The following is a 20222-nucleotide window of genomic DNA, read 5'->3' as shown; positions in this document are numbered from 1 at the left end:
ATAAATCTGTCTATAAAGGATATAGAACAGGCCACAACAGGAAAAAGCCAGCACCAATACCAGAAAGTAATGAAACAAGCCAACATGTCTTGGATGCTCCAAGTCTAGAACTGTTGCAAGAAATCTGGAACATTGCCTTAAGGACTTACTCAGAGCATTAGATTTATAGCATGAGATGTGTGCCAAATCTCAGATTTGCATGTAGCCATGGTTTGCATACCGAATGTTGGTTTGTCCCAAGTTGTTCTAGAACAGGGAATTTAAGACAGCATATAGATTGCCATCTAATAGTTTCCACCCATGTATAGGTAAGTTTGTCTTTAAATTAATAACTACAGGTTTACTGTAATTTGCTTCCCAAGTACGTCCATCCACGTCCTTGAGTTGCACCATGCATCATCCTGGTGTTTTCAGCCAGCAATTTTTTATAAAATCGATCATAGTGGCTAATTAGCTGCTGGATCACTTTTACAGGCGGTAGGAGGGGCCCCCCTTCCTCCGCCTTTGGCTATCTTCCCATGCTTTCCTGTCCCTCCTGTGAACTAAGGATGGCAGTCGGTGGTTACGCCAGATAACCATAGAGATCATCAAGGACCGGAAGGTCGCCTATGATATCTATGGCAAGGGTAGGCAACCTTTGAGAGGTGGAGATCTCCCATGAGAATATGGAAGACAGAAAAAATCACTGGGGTGCTGCAGCCATTTTTTTTTAGTTAGCTAGCAAGCCCCCAGAGGTCAGCAGTGGGCAGGGCAGTGTACAGAGGCCAGTAGGAGGTAGGGCAGTGTATAATGGCCAATAGTATGAAGAGCAGTGTACAGAGGTCAGTAGGAGGTATACAAGTTACAGAGGTCAGTAGGAGGAAGGGCAGTGTATAATGGCCAATAGTATGAAGAGCAGTGTACAGAGGTCAGTAGTATGAATAGCAGTGTACAGAGGTCACTAGTATGAATAGCAGTGTACAGAGGTCAGTAGTATGAATAGCAGTGTACAGAGGTCAGTAGGACAGATGAGATGGGTGATCAGGAAAGGGGTTATCATAGTAGCGAACAGGGCAAAGGACAGGGGGTTAGCAAGGCAATTTAAAGGGGGGGTTAGGAAGGCAAAGTACAGAGGGGTCGAGAAGACCTGGTACGGAGAGGTCTGAGAAGCCCGGTATAGGGGGGTCTGGAGGGCTCAGCACAGGGGGGTCTTGAGGGTATGGAACTGGAGGGGTTGGGGGGCTGGGGGGTCAGAAGGACACAGTAATAGGGGGTCAGGATGGTACAGTACTAGTGGGTCAGCAGAGCATGGTACTGGATCATCAGGAGGGCACGGTACTGGGGGTTAGGAATCACTACAACGGTGGTCTGGAGGGCATAGTATGGGGGGGAGGGTCAGGAAGGCACAGTACTGGGGGGTCTGGAGGGCACACTATAGGGGTCAGGAGGACATGGTACTTGGGGTCAGGAGAACACACAGAGGGGTCATGAGGCCACACTGAGGGGTCAAGAGGGTATGGTACTGGGGATCAGGTAGGTACAACAAGTATTTTCCTGATACAGTGCTGCACAGGCAAAGCTGCTGTGGCATAGATATCTGCTCTAGTGTGCTGATCCTGTGGGGATCAGCACATCCTACAGAGATCCGGTGGGGATTAGCACATTGCACTCAGAGGGACATGAGCCTGAGCAACCTGCTAGTACATCCTAGGCATCAGAGGCATTCCTTACAGCTGCACATAACAGGGGCATGCTGTGGGGCAGGGAATGCTTCTGCCTATTCTTCCCGGTTTGAGAGCTTCTTGCTTGCGCTGTGTGCAAAATGGATGGGGGGGGACACTTGCAGGTCAGCAGCTAAGCTAATCTCAACACATACTGCTGTCTCTGCTTCTACTCTCTGTATTTTCCTGAAACAGTCTGAAATAGTTAATAATTTACCACTTTTCAGTGCATTCTGGGCATTTGGGAGGTTCTCCTGTGCTTATCTTTAAAAAACGCTTCTAAACACAAATGCACATAAACGCGTTATGCAAACGTGGCTAAACAGACGTTTTTTAACCTACGTTTTCCAGCAGTCAGTTTCCATCGTTCAGAAGTGACCCGTGTACATTGGACCTTAGCCACAAAGTTCCTGTCTGTGCTCTGCTGAGAGCTTTGCTCTTTTTCTTGTCCAACACCTCAAAGCCTCTTGCATGCCCACCACAATCTCTTTTGTTTCCCGTGGAAAGTTCTCACACCATGTAGTTAGAAGGTATACTAAACTTTCCACTGGAATGAGCGAAGGCCAAGGTGTACATTGGAGATGTGAACTGAATATTTTGATGTGGTTCAGTCATACTCAGGGGCAGACTGACCATTTGGAAACTCGGGCGCAGCCCGAGGGCCTGGGATCTGTAGGGTGCCCCATGAGATGCCCCTGGGACCTTTTTCATAGGCTTTTTTGAGTTTTGGCAAGGACACAGGGGCCCCATGATCCCCTATTGCCCGGGGGCCCCATGAGTTAATAGATTCACAAATTTCCAACATGTGAAAGTTCTGTTTCAGAAGTCCAGCTGGAGTCAATGGAATTCTGAGCCAGGCTCCAAAAAGATAAGAGTACCCAGGCAATAGCAGAATTTAAGACAGGAACATCCTTTAACACCGTCTTTGGAAGTCTTTTGGGCTAACGCACCCAGAAGGCTTTTGGAAATCTGAACATAAATATTGAATGTTTTTCACCTGTTTATGGGTCATGTTAAAATTAGCATATCAAGAGTTATGATGCAGCACACCTCTTTGAACCACATCATTATTATTTATAACTAGTCTATCAGCCTATTGACTTGGTGGCTGAAGTTCAGCAAGAATAGGGGATGCCAGGGGCGGACTGACAACTCATGGGGCCCCCAGGCAATAGGGGATCATGAGGCCCCTGTGTCCTTGCCCAAACTCATAAAAGCCTATGAAAAAAGTACCAGGGGCATCTCATGGGTCCCTCTACTGACCCCGGGCCCTCGGGCAGTGCCCGAGTTTCCAAATGGTCAGTCCGCCCCTGGGGGATGCTTTCAAAAGCAATAGTTTCAGGAAAGCAGCTATTTGTATAGAGATTGTGAACCAGAAAATGGGTCCAAAGGACCTCTTTACCAGTCCATCACTGAATCAGTGTGACTACTGAAGCAAATGCAGGGTCAGGTGAACCAATCCATTTATTGTAATTCATTTATTTTCAAAGGGCTTCAGAATGACATTACCTGCCATGGTTGAAAGTTTTGCACATCTGCACATGTTCCATTGAGAAATGGTCCACCTCCTTTCCTGCAGCTGGTTAGGTCTTGAAGAGCTCTTGCTACAGCATGAACTGCAATGTAGATGTTGTATGTCACTCTCAGACCAGAGATATCATTGTAGCTATTCAGAATGTTACCTAGACGTTCTTCGCCTGTGCATTCTTTTACTGATGATGCCAAAGATGTTGTTTGGTTTCCTTTGTCCAAGAATTTGCAGGTGAACATTGCCTCCCAGAATATTTTTATCCATTCTTTTCCTACAGACATGGATGGATGGATCCTGTTGAGGAAATCCCCAAATCCTGGCATTTTCCCACTGTGCAGAGCAAAGCCAATTGTTCCATAAAGCAGCTTGGAGTATTTCTGAACAGACAAGGAAGCAGAGGTGGCCCAAGCTTCACTAGCAATCCATATTTTTCCTGTTACATTTTGCTTTAGCATCTCATCGAGAATGTAAACCAGATCTATGTCCGTAGAAAAAATGACCACTGCGGTGGCTGTTGATTCTTTGATCACCTGGACAATGTGTGGAGCATTTCTATCTGGCTGGTTGATAGCGATACTCTCTGTGAAGGCCACACAACCTCCAGCTTTTAAGATATCCTTTTTGATCATTTGGATACCTTGTTGTCCGTAATCATTGTCAATTGCTACTAGACCAATCCAGGTCCACCCAAAATGCAACACAAGCTGAGCCAAGCCGCGGGACTGGAAGGTGTCACTGGGAACAGTCCTAAAGAATGAACGAAACTGAATCCGATTGCTGAGAAGAGAGCTTGTGGAAAAATGGCTGATCTGTAATAAAATACATTAACCATAACAGAGACAATAATTAAACATAAAAGTTAAGCTCCAGGGAAATATAAAAGATTAATGCAGCTTTGTAATCAACATCAATGTATTTATTTTTAATGCAAGCAGTGTACGTATCTACATTTAACCTGGGACCACCATCTTTTGTCTGAGATACTAACCCTCCAACGTCCAGTGCCATTTCTACTATGGTGCTCAGCTGCTCACACTACCAGGTTTTACCCAAATTGTCACAGAGTGCTCTCTGTTCTGTCACCAACAAGGCTAATCATTAGCTCTCTGCCCACAGCTTCTTCTTGCCTGGTATTGCCACATCGAGGGGCGGACTGACCATTTGGAAACAGTGGACAGCACAGCAATGACGAATGAAGCAGAAGCAGGGAGATCCTTGTACTGCAGGACCTCCAATACAGCTTCCGCTCCAACAAGGAGAACAGTGGACAGCACAGCGGTGACAAATGAAGCAGAAGCAGGGAGATCCTTGCACTGCAGATCCTCCAATACAGCTTCCGCTGCAGCAAGGAGAACAGTGGACAGCACAGCGGTGACATCAACAAATCTCACTCCAAATCTGGTGAGATCAGCAGTCAGTGCCTTAAGCTGGTGATTCATGGATCAACGTTCAGCAGGGACCGTCCAAATTTTGATTCATGTATGGACACTGTGGTTGTACAGAAGTCAATCTACCAATGAACTTCTCTACAGCTACCCTGTTGAATTTCCCCTTCTTGATCAGTACCAAAGGCTATAGCCTGCAATCCTGATCACTATATTCTGACAGTTGGGAAATCTCCCTGCTGCAAAAAATACAATAGCTCATTGCGGAGAATTCCCCCATCCACATCAAGTGTGTGGATGGGGAATTGGGGAAATTTCTTAGCCCACTGGTTAAAAAAAAACTGACTCATCTATAGACTGCCTTATATCATCTCACTCTTCAGATATACAACTATGTAGGTAGAAAACGGGTGTGCCTAGACACAAGAAGTTTGATTTCAGGAAGAATTCAAGGCAAAGGGTTATTCCTTCAGGGTCCTGCTCAGGTACAGTTAAAGTGTATGAAGGGCCCAACCTTGTTTTTACCAGTATTAGATACAGTAATTGAGGTCTACAGTCCCTATTAGGGTTTTTTTTTTATGGTGATTTTCCATTGAAATATTGATGTGATCAACTTAAAATGTATAATCAAATGTATGTGTATAATCAAAGAATAAATGGTGAGCGCAAGACAAAAAAAAAAGAAAAAATAAAGCAGTTAGCACAACGTGCAAACCCTCTGTCTCCACCAAAACAAAACACAATAATAAGAAAGTGCAGCGCTAATAAAAATGTGTTATAATCGGGAGGACTGACCATTTGGAAACTCGGGCACTGCCCGAGGGCCCGGGGTCAGTAGGGGGCCCCATGAGATGCCCCTGGTACCTTTTTCATAGGCTTTATTGAGTTTGGGCAAGGACACAGGGGCCCCATGATCCCCTATTGCCCGGGGGCCCCATGAGTTGTCAGTCCGCCTCTGGCCACATCCAGTCAGAGAGGCTACCTTTAAACTCAGCACATCTTCTGACTTTTTGCCTTTGCAATACTTTCACAAACTGGCTGCCGAGCCCTTGACAAGCCTTCATACTATCCATCCTGCATTTTTCTAATGGTTCCTGTGTACCAACCCTATGGCTTTGTTTCCTGAATATCCATGTCTGCTGCTTGCCCTGACCTCCAGCTTGTTCCTGATTATTCACATCTGGCATCTGCTCTGACATCTGGTGTTACGCTGCCTGCTCTGGTTTTTATCATGATTACCATGTCCCCACCCTACTGAATGCCAGCTGGCTGTAGGATTCTCTATCCTGGAGGATCCTGCCTCACCTTCTCTCATGTGAGACCATCTTCATACTTTATAGTAATAATAACAGGTGCAGTGCTAAATATCCAGCAATAAAATACACGTTAAATACTCATAAAACTCCTAATATCATTCAAGATGAAATGTGCGAATAATAAGGTGCAAATAAAGTGCTAATATAGTAAAGTGCTGATAACGAGATATTATTCAATCTAATAGTAAACAAGTGACAAAACAATATCTATAAATAGTGGCAAATAAGTGAAGATCCTAGTAAACTTGATCTTAAATTGGTGTTCCTCGTGCCAAATATGATTATTCGGTGATGTGCCAGGGATAGAGTAAAATTACGCACTCACCAGATGCGTAATTATAATACGCATGTATAAGTATACAGTGTGGTCAGCCGGAGGTCCCTTTAAGGATGAACACAGCCTGGTCAGGAATCCCCTTCCTCTGGGACACATGCAGTACCGCAGCCATCCTCCGTGATGGGTTCTGTGAGTTCCTGTTCACACATACATGGATGTTGGCGTGTGCCATATAAAAATGCAGGGGAGAATGTCACCAGCACACCGAGGATCACCAATATGGGTCCAAAAGTTTTAATGAACGATCACATAGTTACAGTAAGGCAACGTTTCGGAGTCTCACAGGACCCCTTCATCAGGCATCATGTCACATACACCATGCACTGTCACCTGCCTGATGAAGGGGTCCTGCGAGACTCTGAAACGTTGCCATGCTGTAATTATGTGATCGTTCATTAAAACCTTTGGACCCATATTGGTGATCCTCATTGTGCTGGTGACATTCTCCCCTGCATTTTTACATGGCACACGCCAACATCCATGTATGTGTGAACAGGAAACATAGAGAACAATTGTTTTCTCTGTGCTTTTGCGTTGAGCCTGTGTTGATCAATGCCGATCAATCACAGCACAACTGGTGTGAATGAGCCTTTAAAGTGAAAAGAAATTTCATCCAAACATCTTTAATCCTAAGGGATTGTTTAGACAAACTGCAGTGCAGGGACACTCACGGATACATGCATTTTCCTGCGCCGCACAGAAATGCACTATTGTCATTAAAGTGTTACTAAACCCACAACAGTACAATCAGTCTGTATATACAGTAAAGCATGCTTGTTATACTCACTGTGGGACCTAAGGGGTTAATCCTCTGCACTGTGTAAAAAGGCTGTTTGATCCTGTCTTCTCTAATCCTCCCCTTCTTCCAGTGTCCCCCTCTTTTCCACCGATAGGACATATCGCGTGGAGACACTCTGTACATGCCCAGTTTGGTGTGTATTGCTAGAGAGGTTTTTTTTTTTTTGGGAGAGTGCATGTGATCAGCACAGGGCCAATCAACACTCTCCAGACAGAGGTCAGGGGTCCTGCATCCTCCTAGAGCAGAATGAAAACTCCTCCTACAAGCTGTAATCAGGGCTCTGCTGAACACTCTTAGAAGACACAAGACTGCTCTATACTGCTGATAAGATATTTAGCAGTTTATATTTACTAAAATAATAGCATTTCCATGTTCTGTGTACTGTGGGAGACCGGATATAGTGAATGCAGGGTCCGGGGAGAACGGATATAGTGAATGCAGGGTCCAGGGAGACCGGATATAGTGAATGCAGGGTCCGGGGAGACCAGATATAGTGAATGCAGGGTCCTGGAAGACCGGATATAATGAATGCAGGGTCCGGGGAGAGCAGATATAGTGAATGCAGGGTCCGGGGAGACCGGATATAGTGAATGCAGGGTCTGGGGAGACCGGATATAGTGAATGCAGGGTCCGGGGAGACCGGATATGGTGAATGCAGGGTCCGGGGAGACCGGATATGGTGAATGCAGGGTCCGGGGAGAACGGATATAGTGAATGCAGGGTCGGGGAGAGCGGATATAGTGAATGCAGGGTCCGGAGAGAGCGGATATAGTGAATGCAGGGTCCGGGGAGACCGGATATAGTGAATGCGGGGTCCGGGAGACCGGATATAGTGAATGCAGGGTCCGGGGAGAGCAGATATAGTGAATGCAGGCTCCGGGGAGACCGGATATAGTGAATGCAGGCTCCGGGGAGACCGGATATGGTGAATGCGGGGTCCGGGTAGAACGGATATAGTGAATGCAGGGTCCGGGAAGACCGGATATAGTGAATGCAGGGTCCGGGGAGAGCGGATACAGTGAATGCGGGGTCCGGGGAGATCGGATATAGTGAATGCAGGGTCCGGGGAGAGCGGATATGGTGAATGCAGGGTCCGGGGAGACCGGATATAGTGAATGCGGGGTCCGGGGAGACCGGATATAGTGAATGCAGGGTCCGGGGAGACCGGATATAGTGAATGCAGAGTCCAGGGAGATCAGATATGGTGAATGCAGGGTCCGGGGAGAGCGGATATAGTGAATGCAGGGTCCGGGGAGACCGGATATAGTGAATGCGGGGTCCAGGGAGATCGGATATAGTGAATGCAGGGTCCAGGGAGATCAGATATAGTGAATGCAGGGTCCGGGGAGAGCGGATATAGTGAATGCAGGGTCCGGGGAGAGCGGATATAGTGAATGCAGGGTCCGGGGAGACCAGATATAGTGAATGCAGGGTCTGGGGAGAGCAGATATAGTGAATGCAGGGTCCGGGGAGACCGGATATAGTGAATGTAGGGTCCGGGGAGACCAGATATAGTGAATGCAGGGTCCTTGGAGACCAGATATAGTGAATGCAGGGTCCGGAGAGACTGGATATAGTGAATGTAGGGTCCAGGGAGACCAGATATAGTGAATGCAGGGTCCGGGGAGAGCGGATATAGTGGATGCGGGGTTCGGGGAGACCAGATATAGTGAATGCAGGGTCCGGGGAGACCGGATATAGTGAATGCAGGGTCCGGGGAGAACGGATATAGTGAATGCAGGGTTCGGGGAGACTGAATATATTGAATGTAGGGTCCGGGGAGAACGGATATAGTGAATGCAGGGTCCGGGGAGAACGGATATAGTGAATGCAGGGTCCGGGGAGACCGGATATACTGAATGCAGGGTCCGGGGAGACCAGATATACTGAATACAGGGTCCGGGGAGAACGGATATAGTGAATGCAGGGTCCGGGGAGAGCGGATATAGTGAATGCAGGGTCCGGGGAGACCAGATATAGTGAATACAGGGTCCGGGGAGACCAGATATAGTGAATGCAGGGTTCGGGGAGAGCGGATATAGTGAATGCAGGGTCCGGGGAGACCGGATATAGTGAATGCAGGGTCCGGGGAGAGCGGATATAGTGAATGCGGGGTCCGGGGAGACCGGATATAGTGAATGCGGGGTCCGGGGAGAGCGGATATAGTGAATGCGGGGTCCGGGGAGAGCGGATATAGTGAATGCGGGGTCCGGGGAGAGCGGATATAGTGAATGCAGGGTCCGGGGAGAGCGGATATAGTGAATGCGGGGTCCGGGGAGAGCGGATATAGTGAATGCAGGGTCCGGGGAGAGCGGATATAGTGAATGCGGGGTCCAGGGAGAGCGGATATAGTGAATGCAGGGTCCGGGGAGAGCGGATATAGTGAATGCGGGGTCCGGGGAGAGCGGATATAGTGAATGCGGGGTCCTGGGTTTAGTGACACTTTAAAGAAAGGAAACATAAAACACTCTAAATTAACAGCCAAACATTAGTTGTAGAAAAGGGACAGTTGGGAAAAGAAGATGGCGAGAGCAATTTGGCTCCCATAGCATGGCTGTCCCTCCAAATAAAAGGACAATTAAGAGCATAATGATAATGTAGTCAAAACGCGTCAGTCGATGATATATTTTTATGCATAAGGAACGTAAGGCAAACTTGCATGTTTTTGTCCTCTCTGTACTCATAATGTGCCTCTATCCAGCTAGAGCCACTTGTCCTATCCTGGAAATTAAAAATAAATTACACAAAACTTTCAAATCACACAATTACAGTTAAGAAAAAGCACAAAAACTGACATGTTTGTAGGTATTCTGTATGTACTCCTAGTAGAGGTGAAATATAGACAAAAGCAAATTATTTCATTCCGAACCGAAATTCAGGCGAAATTTTCATCATTTGGAGATTTGGATGTATCTGAATTTCCGAAATACAATAGTAACGAATTTGAAAGAATCTGAAATAATGAAACTAAATTTCGAACGAAATAACACATTATCTGTATTAGAATCCAATTAGAAACAAATTTGTAAATGAAATCGAATTCATAAACAAATTTGAAATGTAAACATAATCCTGACTATTGCTGATTTCCTTCAAAGACTTTGTGTAGTAGTGTAAATATACCGTATTTGCCGGCGTATAAGACGACCCCCTACTTTTCCTGCTAAAATGTAGTGTTTGGGCTATACTCACCGTATAAGACTACCCCTCTTCCAATGCACACCAGTGGGAGGAATAGTGCCCCATCATCGGTGTCAGTGGGGGGAATAGTGCCCCATCATTGGTGTCAGTGGGAGGAATAGTGTCCCATCATTGGTATCAGTGGGAGGAATAGTGTCCCATCATTGGTGTCAGTGGGAGAAATAGTGTCCCATCATTGGTATCAGTGGGAGGAATAGTGTCCCATCATCGGTGTCAGTGGGAGGAATAGTGCCCTATCATTGGTGTCAGTGGGAAGAGTAGTGCCCCATCATTAGTGTCAGTGGGAGGAATAGTGCCCCATCATTGGTGTCAGTGGGAGGAATAGTGCCCCATCATTAGTATCAGTGGGGGGAATAGGTGCCCCATCATTGGTATCAGTTGCAGGAATAGTGCCCCATCATTAGTATCAGTGGGGGGAATAGTGCCCCATCATTGGTGTCAGTGGGAGGAATAGTGCCCCATCATTGGTATCAGTGGGAGGAATAGTGCCCCATCATTGGTATCAGTGGGAGGAATAGTGTCCCATCATTGGTGTCAGTGGGAGGAATAGTGCTCCATCATTGGTATCAGTGGGAGGAATAGTGCCCCATCATTGGTGTCAGTGGGAGGAATAGTGCCCCATCATTGGTGTCAGTGGGAGGAATAGTGCCCCATCATTGGTGTCAGTGGGAGGAATAGTGCTCCATCATTGGTATCAGTGACATCAATGATGGGACACTATTCCTCCCACTGACACCAATTACACTTGCTGACCCCTGTTCTAGTATGGTGCTGCTGCAGTCAGCATATGTGGTTGCAGCAGCACCTCTACACTGAACACTTACCTGCTGCTCCTGCACTCGATTTTCGCGGGGCTGCTCGGCTCCGCCCCCTCGCCGGTGATTGGCCGCCTGTGTGCCTTTCCTGAGCTACAGTTGTGGCGGCCAATCACCGGTGAGGAGGCGGGGCCAAGCAGCTGCGCGAACATCCAGTGGCCGAACTGAAGGAGCAGCCGCGCTTCCTGGACTGGATCGTCGTGGGACTGGAGCCAGGTAAGAAACAGCCCCTGCCCACCCCTGTACTTAGTGTCCCTTCCGTTGGAAGGGGGGGGGCGGCGGCGCCCCCCTAAAAAGTGTCAGTATGCCATATAACGGCGTATAAGACGACCCCCGACTTTTGAGAAGATTTTCAAGGGGTAAAAAGTCGTCTTATACGCCGGAAAATACGGTAGTTGCCTTACAAAATAAAAATTTCAAATAGAATAGAATAAAACAGAATAGAATAGAAAAGAATATAATACAAAATAAAAAAAATAGAATATAATAAAATAGAATAGAATAAATATATTTGTCTTCTGAAATTCGGATTTCAAAAAGAATAGCATGAAACAGAATAAAATAGAAAAGAATAGTGTAAAACAGAAAATACTAAAAAATAAAGGAATAGGATATGAAATAAAAGAACAGAATAGAAAATAAAGGAAGAGAACAGAATAAAATATAATAGAATAGAGAAGAAAAGAATAGAAATAATAGAAGACAATAAAATGGAATGGATTAAAATAGAAAGAATAGAATAGTAACAAATTTGAAAGAATCTGAAATAATGAAACTAAATTTTGAACGAAATAACAAATTATCTGTATTAGAATCCAATTAGAAACAAATTTGAAAATTAAATCGAATTTGTACACAAATTTGAAATGTAAACATAATCCTGACTATTGCTGGATTCCTTCAAAGACTTTGTGTAGTAGTATAAATATAACTGTCTTCCAAAATAAAAATGTAAAAAAAAAAATAGAATAGAATATAAAAGAATAGAATATAAAAAAATAGAATAGAATAAATATATTTGTCTTCTGAAATTCAAATTTCAAAAAGAATAGCATAAAACAGAATAAAATAGAAAAGAATAGTGTAAAACAGAATATAATAAAAAATAAAGGAATAGGATATGAAATAAAAGAACAGAATAGAAAATAACTAAGAGAATAGAAAAAAATAGAATAGAATAGAAAAGAAAAGAATAGAAACAATAGAAGACAATAAAATAGAATGGATTAAAATAGAAAGAATACAGCCGTTTTCTGAAATTCGAATTTTGAATAGAATAAAATAAAATAGTATATATCCATCGTTCGAAATTCAAATAGAATAGAATAACACAGAACAGAATATAAAATAATAGAGTAAATGCTTGTAAATTAATTGGATCCTCTCTAGATTGTCCCTAGTATGTGTATGTATGAATGTGAGTTAGGGACCTTAGATTGTACGCCCCTTGAGGGTTAGGGACCTTAGATTGTACGCCCCTTGAGGGTTAGGGACCTTAGATTGTACGCCCCTTGAGGGTTAGGGACCTTAGATTGTACGCCCCTTGAGGGGTTAGGGACCTTAGATTGTACGCCCCTTGAGGGTTAGGGACCTTAGATAGTACGCCCCTTGAGGGTTAGGGACCTTAGATTGTACGCCCCTTGAGGGTTAGGGACTGATGTGAATGTACAATATATATGTAAAGTGCTGCGTAAATTGATGGCGCTATATAAGTACCTGAAATAAATAAATACATAAATAAAACGGAAGAGAATAGAAAATAACGAAATAGAATATATAATAAAGGAAAAGAATAGAAATGAATAGAATAGAATGCAAACTCAACTGTCCAACAAAACCCAACTGCTCTGTTAGTTGCCTCCCAGCAACTAACATTCAGATTCCCCCCACCATGGGTGGGTCATGGGTGGGTCATGACTTATAAGAATCTGGATGCCGTCTTTAACCAGGGGCCCCCATACCCCCCTCCATATGATGTGAATGAGTATCAGATAAGTAGTACCTCTATCAGTTCAGTAGTAAATAAAAACACAAAGAAAGTTTGACAAGTCCTATAATAAAAAAAAATCGAAAATGTCACCCATTGTCATTCATGATGAACAACGACCGCCAACCTGCATGAAAAAAAAACCCAGCTGTCCATGAACAGAATAGAATGCAAAATAATAGAATGGAAAATAAAGAATAGAATAGAAAAAAATAAATAGAATAGAATAAAATAGAAATAATATAGCAGTCTTCCGAAATTTGAATTTCAAATAGAAAATAAACAGCTATTCTTCACAATGAATTCAGATCAATATAATATTTTTGATTTGAATTCGATTCAAACACAATTCGAATCCATTGGAAAAATTTGAATCTGGTCGAAACTGAATGAACAAATTGATCAGAAAGCAACAAAATAAATGTTTTCGTTCTGCGCATGTCTAGTGAAATTTATTGGCTAACATCCAGATCTGGGTTTTTGTTTCTTAGATTATATTTTTGTAACGTAGTCATTTCTGCTTTTTTTGCTATTGCTACTGCACAGGGTTCCTGCATATGGGGTGAGAAGAATGATTTTTTTTTTTTTTTTTTTTAGCCAAAACTGATATTGCCACAAAATGACTGATTTAGTCATCAGCCAAAAATCTGCCAAAGTGAAAACTCTTAATCTTGCTCTCTGAGTTGCTTGAAGCTACCAGAAGACCTTCCATGGACAGTGCGGATTCGGCATGTACATGAGTTACTATGCTGGAATTATTACAAAGAAAGCTCCAAATGTATATCCTATAACTTATGTCGATGGTTTTGATGGTGATATAATGCAGGAGAGGATGTGCTGGATATCGAAATTTGGAAATGAAAATCGCACTTACTTGTGGGTACCGATAGAGCCCCAGAATATGAGCCAACAGCATGGTGTAGGTGGAGATGGAGTGGCCAATGACAGCAGCCAAATGGGCATCTTGGTTACAGTGGTAGTTGGCCAGAGGTCGGCCATGTCCACTCAGCAGCTGCAGTGTTCCCGATATGGCCCTCTGCAGGACAGTGCAAGAGTCAAAAATCTGAAATCCTAGCGAAATGTTTGGCAATAATTGAGGATCTTGATTTATCTCCTCCACTGCAAAATGGACAGCCTGGACACGCTGATAATTCTCCAGCCTGAAACTGAATTTAAGACAAAGGACAACACATCATGCCAGTCATTTATGTTCTTTAAAATCTAACCTAAGATAACCTGTTGTGCAAATGATACTATTTAAGTTGAGATCTAGGCAGATATAAAAGATACACCTTCGGGTTTGGTATGAATTGTAAGGAGGTTCTCATGCCAAAAAAAAAAAAAATGGTGTGAGGTTCCCACCCAAAATCTATACCAGACCCTCATCCGAGCATGTATTGCAGCAGGTCAAGAAAGGGGGGGGGGATGAGTGTTCATACCAACTCCCAAAACCATACCAAGCCACATGCCCTCAACATCAGGTGGTATGTTGCCTGGCAAAGAACCTTGTCCCCATGTTGATGGGGAGGGTCTCTTCTCCACAACCTTGGCCTGGTGGTTGTTCAGGTGTGGGGTTGACTTACAAGAATCTGAAAGCCCTCTTTAACCACTTCCCATCCGGCCCATGTATATAAACGGCCAGCAGCAGTGCAGGAGCGGGTTGCCGTTTATAAACGGTGCCTTCCATTTTAGCCTGTGCAGACTCCCTCTATGTGAGGTCCTGATCATGTGATCACTGATTGGCCGATCAGTGATCACATGCATAGTAGTAAGCAAGATGTCACTTCTGACATCATTGCTTACTACTAGTGAAATATTAATTATTTATTTCAGGTAGATATATAGCGCCATCAATTTTAAGCAGCACTTTACATATATATTGTACATTCACATCAGTCCCTAACGCTCAAGGGGTGTACAATCTAAGGTCCCTAACCCTCAAGGGGCGTACAATCTAAGGTCCCTAACCCTCAAGGGGCGTACAATCTAAGGTCCCTAACCCTCAAGGGGCATACAATCTAAGGTCCCTAACCCTCAAGGGGAGTACAATCTAAGGTCCCTAACCCTCAAGGGGTGTACAATCTAAGGCCCTAACCCTCAAGGGGTGTACAATCTAAGGTCCCTAACCCTCAAGGGGTGTACAATCTAAGGCCCTAACCCTCAAGGGGTGTACAATCTAAGGTCCCTAACTCACATCCATACATATACACATTAGGGACAATTTAGACAGGAGCCAATTCACCTACCAGCATGTCTTTTGGAGTGTGGGAGGAAACCAGAGTACCTGGAGGAAACCCACGCAGGCACAGGGAGAACATGCAAACTCCAGACAGGTGGTGCTGTGGTTGGGATTCAGACCAATGACCCTAGTGCTGCCAGGTGGAAGTGCTAACCATTTAGTCACTGTGCTGCCCGTAATGTGAATGATCAAAGAGATTACATGGTACAGAGCTATTCACAACAGCCTTGTACCATGTGACAAGCTGTGACCAATCACAGCTCTCACAGTATTTCTCAACGGCTGCAAGAATGCAGCCAGAGAGAAGGAGAAATGATTGCTTTTACAGCCTTTATGGGTGTAAAAGCAATCAGTGTAAAAAAAAAATCTTCATCACCCCCCACAAGTAGTACAGTGTCACCATGGTGACACTGTACTGCTAAGGTGACAGTATGTTAAAAAAAACCCCATAAATTATAATATAAAATAATAAAATAAAAATGTAAAACAAAGTTTGAAAAATTATCATTTCTGGTTATAAACTAATTTGGGTTATTTTTTTTTTACTAAAAAGATAACTGAATAAATTTTGGCCAGGTTTGTATGAAGAAAGATTATCTATTTGCAAAATGTTACAAGAAAAACACTTTTTTGCAAAATTTTTGGACTTTCATTTATATAGCAAAAAAAAAAAAAAATCCCAGTGGTGAATAAATACCACCAAAATAAAGTTTTATCTGTCTCAAGAAAATGCAAAAAATTCATAGGGGTACAGTGTTGCATGACCGCGCAATTGTAATTCAAAGTGTGATAGCGCTGAAAGCAGAAAATTGCCCTGAGCAGGAAGGGGGTAAAAGTGTCCAGACTTGAAGTGGTTAACCAGGGGGCCCTCATACCACCCCCCCCCCCCATATGATGTGAATGAGTATCAGATAAATAGCACCCCTATCAGTTTAGTAAGCAATAAAAACACAAAGAAAGTTTGACAAGCCCTTTAATAAAACAAAATGTAAAAATGTCCCCCATTGTCATTCATGATGAACGACGACTGCCAACCTGCATGAAGGAAAACCCAGATGTCCACCACAACCCAACCACTCTGTCAGTTGCCTCCCACTAACTAACATTCAGATTCCTACCACCATGGGTGGGTCATGACTTGTAAGAGTCTGGAAGCCCTCTTTAACCAGGGGGCCCCCCATACCCCCCCCATATGATGTGAATGAGTATCAGTTAAGTAGTACCCCTATCAGTTCAGTAGTAAATAAAAACACAAAGAAAGTTTTACAAGTCCGATAATAAAACAAAATTTAAAAATATCCCCCATTGTCATTCATGATGAACGACGGCCACCAACTTGCATGAAAAAAACCCAACTGTCCAACAAAACCCAACCACTCTGTCAGTTGTCTCCCACCAACTAACATTCAGATTCCCCCCACCATGGGAGGGCCATGGGTGGGTCATTCATCATGAGTGACAATGGTACATCGGGGGACATTTTTTAATTATGTTCTTTTGAGGTACTTACTGTATGTGCTATTTGCCAAGCATTTCTCATTCTTGCGATGAATCGAGATTTTCAATATCATATGAGATATTTGGATTAAATGTGTCACATGACCCAAATATCACATGCAATATCCTTTAGTGAATTGAGCCCAGGAAGTGAAGGAAAAACAAAAAAACAAAACCAAGAAACTTTAAAGAAATCTTTAAACTTTTTTTAAGCTTGACTGCCCCACTTTCCAATAGAGCATGCTCACCACCCATTCACTCCACCTCCAATTCTTTGGTTGCCTAGACAAAATGAAGGAGCCCTTTGTGAGCTCCAAGTCAAAGTCTAAAGCAAAAGCAAAGTTGAAAGTCATTGATGATGAGTTTTTCTTTCCTGAGACCATGGGGTTTCAGGAGAGAAAATCACTCAACTCTCTCAACAACACTGACCGCAGTGCTATTGTTTTCTGCCGGTGGGGAGCCTTTCCTGCAAGCAGAACACAAGGATCACTGTTATAGCCGCTGGAGGTAATCCCATGCAAAAAAGCCAACAAGCTGGTTCCGATGTATTGACTTCAGTACAACCAACCTGCTCATAGATGGATCAAATCTCGGTCAGTCCCTCCTGAACCGGTTGAGATCCATCCATCTATGGCCAGCTTAAGTCTCCTCTCTCCAGCCTCATTTGATAGCACTGGGTGCCAGAGTGGACCTTCCCTAAGCACCATCACTTTCAAGGCATGGGAAGAAGGGTGGAGAGTGTTCCTATACCCTAAACTACCAAGTTTTTAAATGTAACAACATTCAAAGCATAACGAAAAAGTAAACAATTCTCACGTTTTGCATGTGGCTGGAGCTGGCGGTTCCTTGAAATCGATCTTTGAATATACTTTGTTCACATGAACAGGTACCACCACCCCGATTAGTATGTCCCCATTTAGTGACATGCCTGTGAGCTCCGTAGTGACCAGCCTGCAACCGTTAGGAGAACAATCAGATATACAGGCAACGCTCAGCAGAAGGAGGAGACCAAACATTATCTTTCATAGGGTATCCGGGATCTTCCAGTGCCCAACAGCAGGTCATGAATGGATAATGGAACCTCCAGCTCTCAAATAGTGAAATGCAAATGCTAGAAAAAATTGGAAATGTATTTTACAAGAAGAATTCAATATTTCGTCCATATCAACTGCTTATTGTTAAATCACATACACAAATGAATAATGAGAGGGAGTGACCCCAACCCCACCCTTGTTTTCTTATTTCTCCATTCTGTATAATGTTGAATGAATGAATGAACAGTTTTTCAATTTGAGAGACATTCTAAAGGCAAACAGGTTCTGCTCTCTAAAAATCCCATAAGTCCCGCCAGGTAACTCTGTGTCATGTGTATAGTCATAGGTAAAGATAAATGTTAATATATATATATATATATATATATACAGAGTGCGTACTGTCTAAAAGCTTCAAACAAGCCTAAAGCCACCCAAAAGTGGAAGCTCCGCTTGTTTGCCTCCCCTACCTCCCTTTTGGGGGGGGGAGAGGATACCTGGTTTTGACAGGTACTCGCTCCCACTTCCGGCTCAGTTTGCCACAACGAAGTTGATCCGGACGTTTGGCCCCCTCATTTCTCCGTAGTCTCCTGGGAACTTTCACAGGTCCCAGAAGACTGCTGAACCAATTGTGATGCGCAGCACAACTCACGCATGCGCAGTGGGCACCAGGCTGCGAAGCCGCAAGATGTCACAGCCGGGTGCCCACAGTTGAGATGCCAGCGCCGTGAAGAGAAGGAGAAAAAGGACGGTGCGGGTGAATACACCATTGGTCCCTGGGACAGGTGAGTGTGTATTTATTAAGTCAGCAGATACAGTTTTTGTAGCTGCTGACTTTTAATAAACACAAAAATGGCTGGAAATCGACTTTAACAGATGGAATTCATGAGCTCATACAACCCCTCCATCCCAAATTGCAAATTGTTAGAGATGTCCTCTAGAACACTATTGAGATATACAGAGTTCATAAAGTATGTAGGTTCCTTTCACTGTAATATTTCTTGATGAAGACAATAAAGGAAAGAACATTACATTATGTATACATATGCAGAGGACCCCCTAAAGAGCCGCTGGTGAATTTGGTCCTATTTGTCCCCCCCCTTAGAACACACACAGTCAAGCACACAACATTTCCTTCACTCTTTCACTGGACTCAGAGAACAGTCTAGGGCAGTGGTCTCCAAACTGCAGCCTGGGGCCCTTTTCTTGCTTTTATCTGGCCCTTGGGGCACTATTTCATTCACTGATACCAACAATGAGGCATAATTCCCCCCACTGACAGCCACTATGGGGCACAATTCTTTCCAATGACACCAACTAAGGGGCAAAATTCCTCCCAATGACACTAACTATAGGCCACAATTCCTCCCAATGACGGAGCACAGTTTCTCCCACTGACGCAAACAATGGGTCGCAATTCTTCCAACTGACACCAAAAATGGGGCACTATTCCTCCCACTGACACCAAAGATGGGACATTGTCTATTCTCACTGACGTTGGGATGTTTTCTACTCCCAATGGACACAGTTTGGCCACCTAAAGTCTGAAGGACAGTAAACTGGCCCTTTGTTTTGAAAATGTGGAGACCCCTGTTCTAGGGGTTTCTCTTGGGCTTTTATAGGGAACAATGAACTTGGATAGGGATGAGGAACATGAGATAATAAACTGTAGAACTGAACAACTTGAGGACTCCTCACTTCTGGCTGCACTGTACAAATACAAGGAATGTCCCACAGGATCTCTATGCTGATGGTGACTACACACAGTCTCTACTTTTCAGCATTGGGAGTCATTTACTCACATAGCCACAGGATCATCGATTGCCTTCTGCAGATATCAACCAAGCTCTTCCTAGTGATGGAAATGTAGACTTCCACTACCATAGGACAGCTGGACTCTTCCCCACCAAATTCCTCCTGGCTCTCTCCAGTGAGCTTCTCCATACCCAACTTGATCACTGGACTTGAAATTGCAAATAGGCCCTCCAGCTAAACCTAGCAGGGACCTCTGTATCTTCCTAAAAGCATCTTCTAAGGTCCTACACTAGGGGTCTTCTCCTGCAGGACTGGACCCAGGAACACTGCACTCTGCTGCTCAGGTCTCAGACTAATTATGGCCTCTCTCATCACCTACTAGGCACACTTCTGCAGGGATTGGCAGGAGTTCCATAATTATTCAGGCTGCAAGTCTTGTTCTTCCTCCCACTGTGGTTCTAGAATTCTCTAGAAGACAGGGGGAAGCAACAGAGCAGCAGCCAACAAAACACTGAAGAGCTCTAATCAATCCACCCCTGCGTCTCTCATTACAGTGGAGTTAACTAAATTTACCTAGCCAACCCAACTGCTGCTTCACCATATAGGGAAACTATAGGTTGTATGTTCAA

At 44.1% G+C, this 20222-nt stretch overlaps 1 protein-coding gene across 1 annotated transcript in view; it reads right to left on the bottom strand.

The window, feature by feature from the left end:
- Positions 1-19782, bottom strand: part of LOC149448960 (extracellular calcium-sensing receptor-like) — a 39380-nt gene extending 19598 nt beyond the window's left edge. Inside the window, exons 1-4 of the mRNA XM_089694013.1 lie at positions 19664-19782; positions 17624-17758; positions 13946-14237; positions 3210-4040 (exon numbers count right to left, since the gene is read on the bottom strand). Coding sequence (XP_089550139.1) covers positions 3210-4040; positions 13946-14237; positions 17624-17758; positions 19664-19782 — 1377 coding nt within the window. The remainder of the gene's footprint in view (positions 1-3209; positions 4041-13945; positions 14238-17623; positions 17759-19663) is intronic.
- Positions 19783-20222: the final 440 nt, after the last annotated feature.

Source organism: Staurois parvus, unplaced genomic scaffold (genome assembly GCF_062004578.1).
Source record: "Staurois parvus isolate SC_StPar_1 unplaced genomic scaffold, SC_StPar_1.0 ptg000647l, whole genome shotgun sequence".
NCBI classification, from domain to species: Eukaryota; Metazoa; Chordata; class Amphibia; order Anura; family Ranidae; genus Staurois; species Staurois parvus.
This window is presented reverse-complemented; position numbering and strand designations above follow the sequence as displayed.